The sequence below is a fragment of the Berghia stephanieae genome, chromosome 7 (assembly GCF_034508935.2).
Source record: "Berghia stephanieae isolate SIO BIC M18660-M18661 chromosome 7, UCSD_Bste_1.3, whole genome shotgun sequence".
NCBI classification, from domain to species: domain Eukaryota; kingdom Metazoa; phylum Mollusca; class Gastropoda; order Nudibranchia; family Aeolidiidae; genus Berghia; species Berghia stephanieae.
The window spans coordinates 13,926,626-13,946,625 of record NC_088366.1 but is presented as its reverse complement, the minus strand read 5'-3'; the positions used below and the strand labels follow the sequence as shown (position 1 = coordinate 13,946,625).

Sequence of the window (20,000 nt, the reverse complement as noted above, 5' to 3'; positions counted from 1 at the left end):
AGGGATCAATCTCGTCCTATAGACAGCTAGATAACCACGCCTCTCGGACAATCGTCATAATGTAAACAATGGCAGTGATTGGTAGACACAGCAAACTGTGCAGGTTTTACTTTCAAAGGTTTGTGTTTAAGTAAAATACCTACTGTTCTACCCTTTGATCAAGAGAACCAACACAGAAAACTATGTGCAAATTTAAAGGTTCATAATCTGATTGACAATATCGTGTGATAACTGGTCACCCATTTGACGGTATAAGAACAATATCAATGGTCAGAGAGAGGTCTATTTCATTCACGTTGCCGTTTCTTAACAGCCAACGAGATTTGTCCGAACACGTGCGAGAGTGTGCCACAAATTCCATGTTTTGATTGGTCAGAAATCTACTGGTTAATTACGTGTGAAGCAAGTGCTCTACCGGCTGGGCTGTCGGGACCCACTCCTATATATAGTTCGAAGATGACGTCACTCAGGTCTTTGTTATTGTTTCTAGCCATCCGCGTTTATGAGTAATGCCCACTGAACTGTATTAACCTGACTATAAACGTTCATGGATACACACAGTTTTGTGTGTTGATCCGTTATACTTCCGGATGGCAATGTTATGAGCTTCTTAGCCAGGCGCATACTATCTATAGATAGTTCGAAGATGACGTCACTCTGGTCTTTGTTATTGTTTTTGCCATCCACGTTTATGAGTACTTCTCACTAAACTGTATGAACCAGACTATAACATTTCATGGTTACACAAAGTTTTGTGCGTTGGTCCGTTATAGTTCCGGATGGCAATGTTGTGAGCTTCTTAGCCAAGCGCATACTATCTATACCAGTGCCTGCTCCAAATGTGTCACTTTCAAATAATAAATGTAAATAATTAGATATAGACTTCGTGCTAAAAAAAAATAATAAAACGGTTGATCAAATGGTAGCACCCGACGTGCACTTATTTTCAGGTCTGATAACCCAATTCCTTATGGACTCATTTGTTGTTATAGAAATCTCAAAAAAATGACACAAATTATTGTCCATTACAACAATGTTAAACTCGGCTTCGGATGTCAGACCTGCACATATATGAACACGTCGGTAGTAACTCTATATGATTTTTCTTAACTATTATTTTTTTATTGTGTGAATCTTTCTAATTTATATAATCCGTTTAATCCAGCAAAATGCAATCACGAAGATCAAGAAAGAGCTCTACATATCTAAAAGTGATCTGTCCAGCACTGTCCGAAAGAAGACATCAGCAACTGACAACAGGCCCGCATCAGCATCGGTTGGGTCATTGGCTGTGATACTTCTGTTAATTCCATTCTTCTTCATTGTTGGGATTGATGCTATTCGTGTTTATACTTATTTATATCCCGCGACGGATGATTCATAACTTATTTAGAAGTTTACTTAACCAGCTAACTGCCTTACACCTGAAAAAAAACATGTAAAAATTTGACCAGAAAACGTGTCCTTCAATACGCTTCAACAGCAGTCATGACGTCACTTCCCTCGTTATGACGCATGGTAACTTAGTAACTGGCTCTAAACTATCGGAACAATGGCGGACGCCCTTATGAAATATTTCTCCGACGAGCATAAAAGTGTATCCAGAGGAGAAAAACATTATAAATATGATCTTGTTTTGACTTTTATATATTCTGATCACATGACATATGAAAAGTTCTAGCCAGCATGAAGAATAAAAAGTACCGATTTTCTTTGTTTAGAACCACGCTGCTCACCGTTGCTGGGCGACGTGACATCAGATTATTGAATTCAATTAGCGAATCAGATTATTGAATCCAAATCATCTTGGAGAGAAGTCTTTGTTATTTTGACAAGAACTTCATGCTGTTTTAAAAAGTTTGTTTTGCTCAACAAAATCAATTTCTATATTGGTTCGGATGACATAATTTCAGTAAAAATCTTGAAAATAGTCGGTAAGGAGTTAATTCAAAACAATATGAATTAGCAAATCAATGGGGGAGGGGGGGGGTTATGTGAAGTACATGTCACAATACTAGACTCTCCTTAAAATATATTACTTTCAATTATGATTTTTTATAATTTATGCTTAAAAAATCATTTTCATTTATCGAGTTTACGAGGACATGATACCATTTTGGTCACAACTCGGCATTGATTGAAGTCCAACTTAGTTTGATCAAGTTTAAGGCTGGAGATTAAAAAAACTGCTAGAAGCTGTAGACTGTAAAAAAGTAATAAACAAAAATGAATAAAACAACTTCGAAAAAAATACCCAAAATACCAAAGACGGAACGGAACGTTTCGGGCTCAAAACCCTTCCTCAGCCAACAACGACAACAAAACGAATACAGTAAAAACATAATAGATAGGCGACAGAGAAATATTTCTCTACAGTCTATCTGTTTTTTTTTTTTAAGTAATGTATTTATCGGTTTGTTTTTTTTTTGGCTGAAGAATGGTTTTGAGCCTGAAACGTTCCGTGTTTTTGTACTTTATTCTTTTTTTTAAAGCTGTAATATTCATTTTTATTTATCGCTTTTCAAAAGTGTGAATAGATATAGAGGGCCTCGACTTTTAACAATAATGAAATTCCAATACAAACCAGCAACTCTTATCCAACAGGATAATAAATAATGAGATTGAACTTTATTCCAATCCATTAATTTGATCTTTGGTTGAGTATGGATTGACCAGTTAACTGCCGTGTTCTGGAGAAACTTGGATTAAAAAATTTGGCCGGAAAACTCGTCTTCCAAATATCGATTGATTAAAATGATCCTCATCTTGGCAAAAACTGTCAAACCTGGGGACTTCGCGAAGTCTTTCATCAAGTTCCAGGTTTGAGAGTTTTTTTGGGGGGGGGATTTTTTGTTGTCAAGATGTTTTCCCAGTGTATTGCAGTTAATTGGTTAAAAACAGCAACGTAATTCCCAATGGTACAATTCTTTTACCGCCCTTATAAAAGAACGTAATATTACGATCATCTGCCTTCATATCGGACACGGCTGCCTAAATTGTCACGTGAACCAAATGAATTTGGCGCATTCCCAGTTAACCACTGCCTTCATTCATCATTCACGCCCTCTGTTTTGAAGTCAAAAGGAAGAATATTGGACACAAGAAACCTTCCTTTATTTCACGGTTCACAAAACAACACATCAAAACAAAGGTCTGTATGGACACAACAAGAACAACATAATATAACATTTGACATTGAAAGCGAGGGAAAAAGAATGATAATATGATTTCATGATCGAAGATATTATGTGAATCATGATGGAAAAGAACAATTTGAAGTTGACAATGACGCCCCATCTTCATTTGTTGTTGTTGTTGTTGTTGTTGTTGTTGTTGTTGTTGTTGTTGTTGTTGTTGTTGTTATTGCTGTTGTTGTCAGAGAAGCTAGTTTGTGACGGGATTACTGGAACACGCGGTTTCACAAGGATTAAACTCATGTCCTTTCATGTTTTTCATGCGATACCTCGGCAATACAATAATTAGCAATCTTTGTATTTCATTGTTTCTATTTTGTACCAGAGTCCTTCAGAACCGATGCGTTGGGATTTATCCCAATTTTTGAAGCGTTAAACTAACACGAACACACGCATTGAATATGACACTAGTCTATCGTAAAGAACAAACCCAACTTCCCAATTCGTCTTAGCGGACAGAGGGATCAGAAACCCCAGTGACAGCACCAAGGAACTAAACAAATCGCTTTGTCTGTGAGACAAGTACTCTACCAACTGAGCTATTAAAGACCTGCCTACCATTTTTAAAAATCGTATAATTACGAAATTTTGGCTCCTATTTCAGAACTTCATAAATCATTAAAATCTATTGGCAATGAAAGTTGATGCTAGACCTACATTATTGTAATGATTTTGAAGTATTATCTAGATCTTCCTTGAGAGAGTAAATTGTTGCTTTTTAAAGTTATCAATAACGACTACAATATTTATCTCCTAAATATTACGAATTTTTAAATGTTAAAGTAGGCAGGTCTGCTGGATGGGGTTCCTGACCTCCCACAGTGGACAGGGAGGTACTTACTGTATCTTCTACCCCCCTATATCTGTTTTCCAACTTGCTTTTTGTCTTTGTATTGGAATGTGATTACTTTGTTTTGTCCTGGCCCTGGTCGGATACCCTGGCTGAGAGGGAAACAGTCAAATGTATAGTTAAAATTGGGAGATTATATTTTTTCCTTGTAAATCATATCTCTGTTATGCACTATTTATATTATGTTTTGTTTACGTATTATATATGATTTGTAAACATTTGAGTGTATTCCTCTTAGTGGGGACCTGTGCTTGTGTCTGGTGAGACTTTTAGGTGATCTCAAACTAAGTACCTACTTTGATAGTGTGCTCTTGGAATCTACATATGTTTCCTATTTGAATCAATTCCCCTTTGTCTTTTCCTAACTTTTTACCATCCTATTTTCCTCCTTTTTTTACTGGCGATGATATGACCTTAATGTGTTGCAAGCGCCGTGAAAAACAAACAACATAAGCAGGTCTGCCGTTCGGACTTGCAAGCATTGCAATGAGTCTATGTGGTTAGTTAAATTGTTACCATTATATATCTAATCCGTTAGTTTATTTTATGTATGTTCATATTGTTGAAATCTAAATAAAATTTGATTTGGCTCAGTAACGGGTCTGTTTTGTTCAGTAAATATTAATGCCATGCGTTAACAATGTCACAACATCCACTAGCCGGATATAACGTAAATGCACACAAAGCCATGCGTAACCTTGAGCGTTTATAGATAGAACGAAGTTGACGTCACTCGGGTCTTTGTTATTGTTTTTTTTTTTTTGCCATCCACGTTTATTAGTAATTCTCACTAAATTGTATGTTCCAGATTATAAAAGTTCATGATTACACAGAGTTTTGTGTGTTGGTCTGATATACTTCCGGATGGCAATGTTGTGAGCTTCTTGGGCAAGCGCATACAATCTATGGTCTGATTGATAGAATTCAGTGAGAACGGGTGTCTAAACACAAAAAGAAAGAGCCGAGTGACGTCAATCTCGTTCCTTCTATAATTATACTGCCAGGCACTGATAAAAAAAAACAAAATAAAAACAAACTTGAGCTTTTATATAGAGCAATATCCACTATACGTGCTCAAAGCGCTTTACAAAGGGTCCCTGACCAACAGAAACACGTAACATGTAGAACGAGATAATACTTTTTTTTCCGCCAGAGATAACGCTGTTAACGGCCAGGTACTCATTTTACACCCGAGTTCGGTGAGAGAATGTGAGTAAAGAGCCTTTTCCAATGATTCAACTATGCGCCGAGCGAGGCTCGAACCCAGGACTTTCCGAACCATGATTTCATTTCATACAGTACCAGTTGCCAGTTAGGCGTCCTTGTACTAATACTCTTACAATACCCGTCACTGCCTATAGTCAGTTACTTATTTACATCTAAGTCGAGCGGGGTAATGGGTGTAAAGTGCCTTACCCAAGGACAAAACGCTGGGATCAGAATTTTTCAAGACCAATGTCACTTATTCGGCCACTGATCACACTTGACCTGTTGTGACAAGACGTGAGACCGTACCGTAGGGCCGCCGAGCCGCACACGATGATAGGGAAGACTGCTGGGTGGGGTTCTTGACCTCCTACAGTGGGCAGGGGGGTACATACTGTGTCTTCTATCCCCTTATATCTGTTTTCCAACATGCTTTCTGTCTATGTCTTGGAATGAGATTACTTGGTTTTGTCCTGGCCTGGCCGGAATCCTAGCTGGGAGGGAAACAGTCAAATGCATTGTTTTGGGAGATGATATAGTTTCCTTGTAAATCATCTCTCTGTTATGTATTATTATATTTGTTATTTTGAATATATAATGTATTTGAGTGTATTCCTCTTTGTTGGATTTTGTGACTTATAGGTGATCTCAAACTAAGTACATTGGTGGTATGCTCTTGGAATCTACACCTGATACCTATTTGTTCCCAGTTCCCTTATGTCCTATTTTTTATTGGGTGCTTTAATTGTAATTCTAGAACTTTTTACTATCCCAGTTTCTTCCTTTTTACTGGCGCTGATATAACCTAAATGCGTTGCAAGCGCCGTAAACCCCTTAAAAACACATACATAAAAACAAACCAACATAAGGAAGACTGGGTTCATCCAACTTATTCAATTTACAAAGACTTACATAAGAATACAGATGAAGAAAGCTAGAACCTGATGTATTCCACTGCAAGCCATTGCAAAAAGCACTAATCATTCGGTGTCCAATCAAAATCACAAATAAAACATTAGATAAATGACCAAAAAAAAAAAAAAAAAAAAAAAAAAAATGAAAGACCGCTCTCCGTCGAAATTCTGGAAGAAAGATGTCGCCTTTTTGGTCATATTCTGAGACGAGATTCGAAAAGTCCTGTCAATATCGCAAAGACCGCGTATCTCTAAAAATTGTGGAAACTCATTCTGAGGGAAGGCCAATGACAGCCTTACCCGTCCGGCTTAACCAAGATCTAAGGACATTGGAAGATCAGCAACTGAATCTCAACACCATTGAGGATCTTCAGGCACTGCAGACGATTGCTTCGAATCGACAACGTTGGTTAGACCTAAATCACGACCCGGTGGAGGCAGCCGAGGCGTCCCAGGCCGATGACAGAGACTCGAAAGGCCCATAAGTCAAGGTAAGTTAAGTACATTTAATGAGTTCCCCCCATTCCATGCTGAACGCAAGCGTGATCACAATTTTATTGCAAAAGTGACGGCCTTCCTTGAATCTTTTCTTTAAAAAATAGACGTTGGGGGTCAAAAAGTTCCGTCCTGCCCATATTAAATTTTTGCCAACGTGCACAGAATTACTGTAAAATCTAAAAATTATAAAACTATTTTTTACGGATTGATAAACGAGTAACTCGCAACCCTTATGCAATTAAGGGTAATTCTATCACCCGTTGACACAAAATTTAATGATTATTTATAAAAATCTTCTAGGGTACAATGGTCGGTCATCTGAAGTGGTTTTAAAGTAAATACTACCAGAGATATCAGATTTTATCTTTGTCACTTTCATCATCATCATCACCATCATCATTGCCCTTTTCACCCTGGGTCAGGTTATAGGATACAGACAAACAGTTTCCACCCTTCTCTATCCCGAGCTTTAGGAAGCAATATCTATTGCCCTGAATATTGGGAGAGTGGATGGCGTCAAATGTAGAACGTCTCTCTCTTGGCCAGGCGTAACAGCCGGGTCGTGGGCTCGAGTCCCCATCGCCGCAAAGTTTTTATTCTTTATTATCCTCTGACACTTTTCTGCTCACTTCATGTCTTCAATAAAACATGCAAACTTAACTCAATTTTCATACTGAAGACTATAAATTAGTGTGTTCGCAACCTGCGACATAGGTAATACCGATTTAAGACATTGGGTCGCATTTTATTTTTTATTTTGGGTATGTTTGGCTATGGGTACATCGACTCTATAAAGAATAGTTGGATATCTTTAAGTTTTCGTTTTATTGCACTAATGACATGGAGTAGAATTTTTTTTTTAAAAATGTTTTCTCTTAAACCACGAAGTCAGGCGTCAGGTGATTTTACATGTTTATTATCACTTGTTCCGGAGCCCAAAGCTTTCACCAAAATTGCAGTACATGATAATCGAAAAATAGACTATTCCTAAACGATAAACCCAGCAAGAAAACAAAACGAAGACATAGGCCTACACAAGCCGGTTTTTATTTTGTCACATAAATATAAAAATGAAACAATAAAATTGAAACAACTGAAATGTCAGTATAAATATGCTTCTGATTTCGTTGGTTTTAACTTAATGATTACTCTCTACAGACTGTCCAGACTTGCATCCTTCGCACTGACTTAGACTCACTTGTACTGAGTCTGAGTGACAGTGGAACCGATCACTCACTCTCTCTTCTCTCTCTCTCTCTCTCTCTCTCTCTCTCTCTCTCTCTCTCTCTCTTTCTCTCTCTCACTTTCTGTATCTTGTCAAAACTCCACTTTTAAGTTTAAGTTTTCATAAATGATGACAATGACATAGCCTCTTACTTACTCCTAATTTAAATCATGTCATCGTGACAATGATAAATTTAAAATTAAATTTAGGCAGGCAATTTAGTGAGCAGCAGCAAAGGGAGTCAAATTGTGACCCAACTCTCCCATAAGAAAGTTGTGACTGATACCTAATTGCTGTTCGCGGTTTTGGGGGGTTCTGTACTGTAAAAGTAAAGATGCATAACCTAGTTATGAAGAAGAATTTGGTACTGGTACCATTTTTTTCGTCTTTCGATTTCCTTTTCAATGGTGCCAAATAACAAAAAAAAAACATCTTAAATTTCAGGAGTTATAGGAAATTAAAATTTGGCAATTTTCAAATGCATTTATTATTTTTTTATTCCTTCCCAGTGGAGATTAAAAAAAATAATTTAAAAATGATTGTTTTTAGGATGACATCTAAATTTTATTAATTTATGCCAAATTTCAGGGCTCTAGACACTTTTTAACTCTGCAGGAATGCCATGTTTATTATCTTGTCATCAAGGCTGCCCGATATTCATATTAATATCTTTTAATTTAGTTGTATATTATTTAAAATTTAGTCCATAATGCTTTCAATTTTAATATGAATTTAATATCATCACATCACATTTTTTACTTTTCACTTGTGATTGAATAATGACAAATCGATTGATGGTAAAAAGAGGATAAACCGACCAATAGATAAATATCGGACAAGAAATTAACTTGTCACTCTTTTGTTGAAGGTTAGAGAATCATGAACTATCAGTGCCAGCCTCAGAATTTAAACTACTCTGCACCGCATTTATTGTGTTTTGATTGCTGCTTTGTTGCCTGAGAATTTTTTAAAAAAAAGAGGAGTGATCACACACTTGAAATCCTCTCTTTCCTATAATATACTCATAAAGATGTATTATTAAAGTAAGATACAAAATTGATAGCCTCAGGCTACTCTTCCCAATGTGGTAAATCTGTGGACAGGCATAAGTATAAGATCCATTCAGCAGTAAACAAATTAACCACAATTAATAAAAAAAATGTCAGTGCATTGCAGTGCTGTATTTTAACATTAGACTCAATGACTTTTCACAGATTGCTCTGCATTCAGAATGCTATAACTATTACATTTCCGTTTCCACTCTATTTGAATCAAACTGTATTTAAAGGATTTCAAAATTTACAAAATTATTACCTATTTTATTTTGACAAAGTAATATTACTTGAAACTGATTTATATATAGTCGGATCATCTCATAAATGTTCAAATTATCTTGAGTTATCTTTAAAAAAAAAAATTTCTGTTTCAGAAATTGTCACAAATAAAGACCAGTAACCATGCATTGCATGTACAAACAGCTTCACCCTCCTACTGGGATAGAACATTGTATCTATGCCAACTTCTTTAACTGGGAGGAAAAAAATCTTATCATAGCCGGTGTCAACCAACTTCATGTCTACAGACTCAACACAGAGCCAGAGGTAGGGATGTTTGTAAGAAAAACATAAAGAAAAGATAAAACATATTATAGAAGTAATAAAATTTGACGTTCCTCAGCTCTTTGTTATTGTTTTTAGACAGCCATTTTGGCGATTAGTTCTCACTAAATTATATCAATCAGACTATAAACATTCAAGGTTACGCATTGATTTGTTTGTTGCCTATATCAGCTGACGAATGTTGTGAGTATTTTACCTAATACATAGCATCAATATGCTTTTTTTTATTTTTTCAAAAACTGAATTTTTTGTTAATATGTGACCCTCCGTTTCAAAACGGTATTACGTCGGATGATCCAGACCCAAGAAGTGAATTTAGAGATAAAATGATGAAAATGGGAGCTTAGAAGTTTTTGCAATGCAAGAAATAGTCTTTATACTCCACCATAACATACAGAAATTAAACTAATTTGGGATATTTGTGGCTATGAATTCAATTTCCCTTACCGAGTGGATCCGACTTAATACGGCTTTGATACAGTGGGTCACGTACTTGTGGATATTTTTGAAACTCTTCTAATCCTGCCCAGAACCATTTTCTTAGGGATAAAGTTTTGAGTTGCATAAATATGTATTATCCACACAAAATGTTTGTGAGATTGTCCACTTTAACCAGTTAACTGCCATACTTTTGAAAGACACGTCTTTAAAAATTTAGCCATAAAAATCGTCCTTCCAATATTGATTGATTTAAATGACTCACATTGTGGCAAAAACTAAAAAGACCCCTCTCTGTTAGAATTGATTGAAATTTCATCTCTAAATTTTGTTTATATATCTTGTTCAATACCATCTCCATTTTCCTTTTCATGTTTCAATTTCAGCTGGTATCCCCAGATGGGACAGTGAAGGATCCTCCAGGTAAGGTTTTGTTGTTATTTGTCCTTCAGAGCCATTAGGCCCATGGGGTAGGAGTTTATCTCAGTTCCTGTAGCGTGAAACATAAAATAGCAAAACGCAATTGCTTGCTACTCTTTTGATAGGACACTAGTCTATTGCAAAGTACTTTCCACCAGATTTAACAGACCCAGCTACTCAAACACAGCTGGGTAGGCAGGAAGGTCAGAAAAAACTCTTGAATTCACTTGTGATTGTTCTGTCCTTTTACGTGTGTAGAGAGTACTCTACCAACTGAGCTAACGGATACCCCCATAGTTTTGTCAGGTGGAATTAGAAAAACATATTCTAATTTTCCATTGTAAAATGCTATTATTCTGCTTGAAACGTGACATAGCTAACAAACATTGACACTAACAGTTACTCACTACATTAATGAATAATGACTTATTCTATTACATATATAGCTGATAAAGAAGAAAAGACTCGTCTGGAATGTTTGGCATCATACAGCCTACATGGCAACATCCAGTCATTGGAGGCCATTCGATTGGCCGGGGCATCCCGAGACGTGCTGCTGCTGAGTTTTATGGATGCCAAGGTAAGAACTGTCTGGATGACCTTGAAAGTCTTTTGTGGTTTTTAGAATTAGTTTTGTTGTATCAATGGTAACTTACAATTCTCTTCTCATTGGTATGTTAAAAAAAAAGAAAAGAAAACTAATCCCTTTGAACCTAATGGCCCATGGAGCTGATATGTTTTTTTTGTTTCTGTGGCATTAAACGGACAATAATTACTTGCTACCCTCGGATCAGAGGGTGGTAGAGCACTTGTTTCACACTTAGGGACTGCGATTGATTCAGGGTGAATAATTTATAAACCAAATTTATATATATGTATATAATATATATTATATATATATATATATATATATATATAATATATATATATATATTTATATATATGTATATAATTGATAACTTTCTCCGTTTTCCATTTATGTCTGTTTCAGTTGTCTGTTGTAGAATACGATCCCAGCACCAAAGACCTTAAGACATCATCTCTACATCAATTTGAAGAACTTGACATTCGTGTATGTTCCATTTCTACAGATTTAAATTATGTTGCTATTGAAATGAAAATATGCCTTAAATGATTATGGATGAAGAATAAATCTGTTTGGTTTTGAAAGTTTTTCATGAAATTAACACATCATCAGTTGGGAAAAAACTTAAACTTCTGAATGAAGTCATTATATTGGCACAATGAAATGGACTTTATAAATAAAAAAAAATAAGTATAATTATTTATTACTATTCATCTTCCCGGCCAATGTAATTGGAAGTTATATGCCTAACTGCCAGAGTCACTCAGTAGTAGATACACAACTATTCTGCATTCCATTTCATCCAGAAAATTTCTTTCATCCTACTTGTATTCCTTTAACATTGTACTTTTACTCGCACGATTAATATGATATCCTCATCTAGGATGTTGATAGGAGTTTTAGAACATGTGCTATCCTTTGAAATGTCGTGACTTACATATACAAAATTTCTTTGTTTATTACAGGGTGGCTGTATAAACAATATTCACCTGCCGATTATCCGGACAGATCCCGATGGTCGTTGTGCTGGCATGCTAGTCTATGGAACACATCTTGTTGTTTTGCCTTTCCGGAAAGATCTGTCTGTCGATGATTTAGACTCAACGACCGGTGTTGCTACTCAAAAGTAAGCTTTGAAGTAATAATATTGATGAAAATGATGATGATAATGAGAATAATAATAATAATATTAATGGTGATGAAAATAATAGTGTTAATAATAATAAGAATGATGATGATGATGGTCATGATAATGATTATAATAATGATGATGATGATATTGATAATAATAATGATAATAATAATAATAGTAATAATAATAATAATAATAATAATAATAATAATAATAATAATAATAATAATGATAATAATAATAATAAAGATATTAATAATAATAATAAAAATATTAATAATAATAAAAATAATATGATGATAATAATGATTTTAATGAAATTACCAAGGGAAAATGTTCTTTCAATCATCACCTATCTTTATGACACCAGATCTCCGATTATGTCATCTTACACCATTGACCTACGCACTATGGATGAAAAAATCATCAATATTATTGACATGCAGTTCCTGCATGGATATTTTGAACCAACTGTGTTCCTATTGTATGAACCATTGGCCACCTGGGCAGGGTAAAGTATTTTTAAAAATTTAATGTACACCTGGATTGTCTTCTATGTAAAGAAAAAGAAGAGGAATGAAAAATTTATTTTAAAAAAATTATTTTTTTCGGTTTGTGTACTCATTAAAATTTTTTTCCATGAAGACGTTAATTTGATAAACGATATGATATGTTCCTTAGCAACCCGCCTCTCTGATCTGGTAATATGTCAGGTTGTAACAGACACTGAATTTTAACCCTTATACTGTGAGCCTGAATATATCTCAGATCCTAATTTCTCTTCATGTATCTTGTTTTAATTGTAGAGCTAATAATTTTCATCAGGAGGTAAAAAAAATTTAGCATTTTGATTTGAACATCTATGAATCCTGAGTTACCAATTCTCCTTTAGAGAAAATAGCAAGGCATGATGTCAGATTGAAGTAGAATTGAACTCCGGTTTGATAAATTTATTTAAGTCTATATCATCAATTTGAAGTAAATAGATATGATTTCTTAATCTAGCTGAGTGCTTAAGGCATTACACTATGACCTGGAAAGTCCTTGGTTCGAACCCCACTTCAGGCACTTTTTTTTTTCTTGGGAAGATTATTAACCCCCAATTTGCTCACTGTAGTCATCATGGGTGATTCCTATTGACATTAGGTATTTGTCTATATTCTTTCATGGAATGCCTAGGCGATGGCATCTTACGATTTAATTAACATTATCATGTTTATCATCTCTTTATCAAAACCTGGCCTACTTAGAGACTAGTAAGCAATATTTATAATCATTTTATAGAATAGAAATGACATAATCTTCATTTTTGTATGTTTTAAGTCTCCAAAATAAGTTCTATTTAAAGCATGTTAATTAACACTTTATGATGTTTTGTTTCCTCTAAACAGTCGCACAGCTGTTCGCTCAGACACGTGTAGCATCGTAGCCATTTCTCTAAACATTCAACAGAAAGTTCACCCCATCATTTGGGCGCAAGCTAGTCTTCCCTATGATTCCTTCTGCGTTGTGCCTGTTCCAAAACCCATCGGTAAAGAGTTTTATCATAAGAAACAGCATGCTAACTAACATTTATTTGACTTGATAAGATTTGGATTAGAATAATATAATGGTATACATATTCCTCTAAACGCTGTGTTCAGCTTTGTGGTCTAGTGCTACGATACTTGGTTTGTAATGTACAGGCCCTTGGTTTGAGTTTTGCTATAAATGGTTTATTGTTGATCTTGGCAAAGGGCTCTCAATTCACATTTTCGAATATACCTCGGTATAAAATAAGTACTCAGCGAGTAACAATGTTGCCTCTGGAAATAAAATAAAAACTCTGTATATTGTATTAAGGCCTTGAAAGAGACATGTTCTCTTCTTGCACATTAAGGGGAGGGGCGCCTTCTGAGAGTCATTTTCCATAGTCATCAAATTATTATTTTTTTAGCTTGTTATTCGTGCTAAGTATATTCAAATTAGAGGAAAAATTTCCACAATTTTGAATTTCTAAATATGGTTGCCATGGAAACGACGCCATCTTGGATTTTGAATGTTTCAAAAGCAATATACTTCAAAAGCCTAAGGCTTTGATGTGTATTGACATAGAGTTACCAAATTTAGTGACAATGTACTTTGGAAATAGACTAACAATGAAACGCATCACTTTTTATCATACGCTGAATAGAATTCTTTTGGTAGAGTGTTGAATTTCATAAAATTTGAAATTTCAAATTTTCTTGATTTTCATGAAATATTGAAAAATATCTCTAAACCAATAAAGAAATCGGAAAAAAAGGTTGCATATTATTGTGACTCATTGATTGAAGAAAAAGTGTGCCGAATGCGAAGTATCTAAGTTGAAAAATAAAAAAGCCTTAGGGAAAAAACTTCCAAAAATGTTCATTTTGAGAAAATCGCGTTTGAAAGTTTGACATTACTTTATTTAGATATATAACGAAAAATATTGCTGCTGATGAAGACGTTTCGTGGGACGGTGATGATATAGGGGTTGACGTTGCGACAGGACATACTAATGATCGTAAGGGCACGACAGGTGGTTGTGAATATGGTGTGATGGTGACGATGGTAGTGAAGATGCAGTTGTGATTGGTTCAGAAGATGATGGTAATTGCAATGACAATGTAGTAGGGCTTGAAATCAGAGGGCAAGACGTGGAAGGTTGTAGATGTATTGAACATGGAGCTGAACGGGATTCCAAGACCTGTGAATACAAAGGAATATGTATGTATGTATGTATGTATCTATCTATCTATCTATCTATCTATCTATCTATCTATCTATCTATCTATCTATCTATCTATCTATCTATCTATCTCTTTCTCTCTCTCTCTCTCTCTCTCTCTCTCTCTCTCTCTCTATATATATATATAAATATATATATATATATATATATATATATATATATATATATATATATATATATATATAACATACATACGTATAACAAATGAATTTACTGTAGTAGAATTGTTCTCCATCATTTGATACTGCATAACAATTTATAAAAGTAGATACTGCATACACCATTTTCTCCAATTCACACGATACATACGTACATACAACCTTCCACCAACCCACAAACGCACACACACACACACACACACACACACACACACACACACACACACAAATAGACTCACACAGACATACATGCACACAAACCAATGCCCTCTATCCACGTCTCTAGTTTGCTATTACACAACCGCATAGATGCAAGCAGTGTGAATGATATGAGTACTTCAATAAACATACGATTGCTGCTTGATACATTATCCCGTAGGTATCTAATAATATTGTAACACCCCAGACACTTCCCCCCCCCCCCCCCCCCCACCCTTGATCACACCCGTTTATGTTACGATGCAAATACATCAACTCAACTTCTTATTAGCCTTATTGCAGGGGGAAAACACTCGTAACGTTGACTGGCCCAGACTATATCAAAACAACTGACCAGTAATGCCTGTCCCTTCTTTTCTTAGTTTCCCATGAGAAGTATGTATCTATATTACCGTACTTGGAACATGATAGTAATAGCAAACAGATGTGGGTGACGCATGCATGGTATTGTAGGAGGCAAGATGAGAAAATTTTCTGAGATACAAAAACATAATAAATATCAACTCACCGGCTTTTCTTGGTTTATAGAGTCCCATCTGCGTAAAGCAGCCCTTTTGCAATTTGATTTTTGTTTCTTGCTTCTCGGCATCTTGGAAATAAACTTTTTTTTTATCAAAATAAAACAAGGAAAACACAATATAGAATGAAAATTGCAGACGACATCGAAATCGGAAGAAACGTGGTGAATTCTTATTTTAGGTTTGTTTACCTGAACTATGACCTCACTCGGCCAATGGAATTGCTTCGTTCTGTCGTTTCATCGTCGGCAGTTTCCGGTTGACCAATCGGAGGCCACGAAAATACGAGTCAAGTGGGAGGCAGGATTGGATTATTTTGATCAGTACTGATCCGCAACCCATTCCAGCTCGTGTCAGGGTCCACGTAGGGGCATTCTTCCCCGCCCGCCTCCTGGGCAACGGTTGGAGTATTCCGAAAGGAACTTTCTAACCGGCTGATGACACGAGTTTCTATGTGTCTGAGGTGACGGATGAAGGGAGGAATCAACCGCCGTGGCCAGATTGCCCTAGTTCACGCAATAAGCTGTGCTAGCCCCATGACGCTGGTGGGGTGAAGGGAAACTGTCACTCTACAAAGATACCCTCCTGGACTCCCAGCCTAGACACCATTAATGGGTGGACAGAGCTCATAGCCTTGGAAAGCAGTCTGTCTAGGAGAAGGAAAACTCCAACTTCAAACCACCACTGCCTTGTGGATCTGGGAAGATGAAAGGCTATGGAATCACATCCAGAGAATAAAGAACCGCTGAAGTCGGAGTCGCAGAGCCGAAAGGCGCAAATAGTCTGGAGAGGGAAACCAACCCAAAAATTAATGTGACACGCATCCTCCTCACAATGATGGACAACAAAAACGAGTCAAGTGTCAAGGGTCATGACCTAACCTCGACAACCTGAAAACTGTGTCAAACCTTTCATTTGTTAGTAATAAGTGGCTTTCTTTCATCAGGTGTTACCCAATCATGCTTCAATCCTGTAGTTTTGTATGCATTTCATTATCATAGCTGAGGTGTAAAGGAAAATATAGATACCAAATGTGTACTGATGTCATCTATTTTTAAGGTTATAAAGGCCTCTGATGTGGGAGTGTTACTGGCATCCCTAGGGTGAATTTATGATGTTTTGCAGACGGTAGCCTCTAAATAGAATACAATTTCAACATGACAGAGGCTATAAACACCCTTATTTTGTATTGAATCCTAAAAGGGAATGGTGGACCCTATCAAATAGCTAAAAATCTCAAAATCGATATTTTGAGGCCAAAATCGATTTTCAGGAGGCGCGCCCCCCCTTAAATGTTATTATTGTTGACTTGGGACTTCCTCGTAAAGCGCTTTGAACACATTAAGTAGATATCGCAATATATTAAAACTCAAAATCATTTAGCTTCCCAGCCAAGCAAATGTGATACCTTAGCTCTTACCACCATTTCTGTTTGAATAATTCCTCTTTTGATGATCTTGTGTTTTGGTTATTAACAATTCATATTTCCATAAATAAAGCCTGTATTAAAAAAATATAATGTAAAGACCCTAAATGGATATGGCAATTAACTTATTTTGATCATTTAGTTAATGTGCGATATATATATATATATATATATATATATATATATATATATATATATATATATATATATATATATATATATATATATATATATATATATATATATATATATATAATATATATAGACTAGCTGTACCAAAAGGTCGATTTTGTAACAATCGATCACCCCAAAATTACACCAATATTTTGTCAATTTGATAAACTAAGGAGGAAAATCATTCTCATTCGTTTCTCTAGGTTAAATAATGAAAAGTAAACCAAAATCTTACGATCTAGCACCAATAGAATAGTAGAATTAGCTTCTAAAGGGTAAAAAAAAAAGTGTCTTAATTTTGTCCACAATTTTTCAATACTTTAAAAAAGCTATAACTACTATAATAATAATAATGATAATAATAATAATATAATAATAATAATAATAATAATAATAATAATAATAATAATAATAATAATAATAATAATAATAATAATAATTCTAGATTGTCAGTTTATAGTTTATTTTTCTTTTTTTTTACTCAGAGTAAAGGGTTAAAAAGAATTTTTTGATTGATTTTTTAAACTGACATAGTATTGGAGTATTTCTGTGGCAAATGTTACGAAAACAACCTTTAGGCACAAAACATTTTTAAATTTGCAAAGAATTGATTTTTGCTATGTGACCTAGTGTTATGACACTCGCCTTTGGATCACAAGGGCCTGGGTTTGAGTGCTGCTCTGAGCGGGGCATAGTTTAGCCCTTGGAAAAGTCCCTTTACTCACATTCTCTCACTATACTTATGTGTAAAATTAATACCTGGCCATTAGCAGCGTTGTCTCTGTTGGAAAAGAAATTGTAATGTCTCATCCTACATGTTAAGAGTAGGTGTTGGCTGGGAACCAATGTAAAGCACCTTGAGCGCATTTAGTAGATATTGGGATATATAAAAGCTTGTTTGTTTTTTTTGTTGTTGTTTTTTTTATGATGAAAGAATAAGCTAAGCATCAATAGAATTTTAATTCTCTCTTTCAGGTGGCGTCGTGGTCCTGGCTGTCAACTCCATTCTCTACCTCAACCAGAGTGTGCCGCCCTTCGGTGTGTCTTTAAATGCCATTGCAGAAAAATCATCCGCATTTCCACTCAGTGAGTGTTATCACTACCTCCCTTCCCCAATAATAAAACAGCTTATCTCTTCAATGATTTCTCGTAGTATAATTAATTTATGATTTAAATGTGCTGCTGATGATGGTGATGATGATGATGATGATGATAATGATAATGAAAATAGTAATGAAAATGGTAATATGAGAGCTATGATAATAATGATGATGATAATAATAATAGTAGCAATAACAATAATAATAATAATAATAATAATAATAATAATAATAATAATAATAATAATAATAATAATAATAATAATAATAATGATGATGATGATGATGAAGATAATAGTAATAGTAATTTTTCCTCAGCCCCATATTAGAAATTCTTCATACTAGACTTATTTAGCTTACCATGTTGAGCCATTGGACTGAGCTAGCTATATAGTATTTAAAACATTTCAGTTTTACAAACCACCTTGAACTTGTAAGACACAGTCTGGCAGATTGTTCCATTCCTTTGTGGTTTGTGGAAGACAAAAAAATCTCTATATATTAACTATGTGTTGTGTTTGATCTGTTGATTGTTTGTGACAAGGAGTGGGCGGTGCGATTGCTATGTCTGCGTGTTGACAGTTGTGGATTGTTGTCTGTTAAAATTTTAATTTGGCCATGATAGTATTTGTAGTGGGCAGATAGCTTGGATTGTTTTTGGTGACTGACCAGTGTAGGGAAACTAAGTAATCCAATGTTAATATTTCATCATCATCATCATTGCCTTTTTCACCCTGGGACAGGGTATAGGCCACAGACAAACAGTTTCCATCCTTCTCTATTATGAGTTAACTTAAATAAATTCTTAATCGATGGTGTTGACACCAACCTCTTTTTTGATGGTTTATTTCAGAGGTTCAGGAGGACACAGAGTGCTCATTGGATTGTGCGAGAATTGCTTTGATCTCATCTGACCGATTCGTCCTCTCTCTTAAAGGTGGAGAAATGTAAGTCATATCCTTTCACTTTGAATGGAAATCAAGCAAAGGGCTTCTGACCCATTTAACAAGATCATTATCCCATTCAGAGGATAGTTAGCAATAGTTAATGTAGTGTTTAACTATAAAATTCCACTATAAATACTCCAGCCTCATGGCTTTTAAAGACTTCTATAGTTAGTTAATCCCCTGAATGTCTGTAAACTATAACATCTGGCCAGTTATCAACGGTAACGTTAATGTTGTTCAATTATGGTTTAATGGATTTTGATTCTAGAGTTAGTTTATCCCCTGCATGTTTGGAAAATAAATCAGACTATACACGTTTAAGGCCACATATAGTTTTGTATGTTAGTATATTTCATTTAGCAGTCAAATTGGAGTATTTTATCTAATGCATAGCATCAATAAGAAAATGTAATTTCAAAAAAAGGAAAACGTTTTTACTCTCTCCCTCTCTCTCTTATTGTTATTTTTTTACATTACATTTCATTACATGCTTTTTATGGATTTTGTCCATCTCATCAAATCTTCATTTTTTTTTACGTCTGATGGCATTCACCGAAGAATCTGTTCATCTTTTTCTTTTGCTGTTCTTTAATATTTCTATTAAATGCTGTTGAATAGAAGAAC

The 20,000-nt window shown here is 35.1% G+C and overlaps 2 protein-coding genes across 2 annotated transcripts in view; both read left to right on the top strand.

Annotated features, from left to right (window-relative positions):
* The window catches only part of LOC144976739 (uncharacterized), a 79,140-nt gene extending 75,650 nt beyond the window's left edge, over positions 1-3,490 (top strand). The window contains exon 23 of the mRNA XM_078921112.1: positions 1,166-3,490. Within this exon, the coding sequence (XP_078777238.1) occupies positions 1,166-1,384 (219 nt within the window). The 3' untranslated portion in view covers positions 1,385-3,490. The remainder of the gene's footprint in view (positions 1-1,165) is intronic.
* Positions 3,491-7,645: 4,155 nt separating this feature from the next.
* LOC144976736 (cleavage and polyadenylation specificity factor subunit 1-like) overlaps positions 7,646-20,000 on the top strand; it is a 32,549-nt gene continuing 20,194 nt past the window's right edge. The window contains exons 1-10 of the mRNA XM_078921110.1: positions 7,646-7,762; positions 9,317-9,488; positions 10,331-10,367; positions 10,811-10,944; positions 11,356-11,436; positions 11,916-12,076; positions 12,453-12,593; positions 13,474-13,613; positions 18,305-18,415; positions 19,283-19,376. Of these exons, the coding sequence (XP_078777236.1) occupies positions 9,345-9,488; positions 10,331-10,367; positions 10,811-10,944; positions 11,356-11,436; positions 11,916-12,076; positions 12,453-12,593; positions 13,474-13,613; positions 18,305-18,415; positions 19,283-19,376 (1,043 nt within the window). The 5' untranslated portion in view covers positions 7,646-7,762; positions 9,317-9,344. The remainder of the gene's footprint in view (positions 7,763-9,316; positions 9,489-10,330; positions 10,368-10,810; positions 10,945-11,355; positions 11,437-11,915; positions 12,077-12,452; positions 12,594-13,473; positions 13,614-18,304; positions 18,416-19,282; positions 19,377-20,000) is intronic.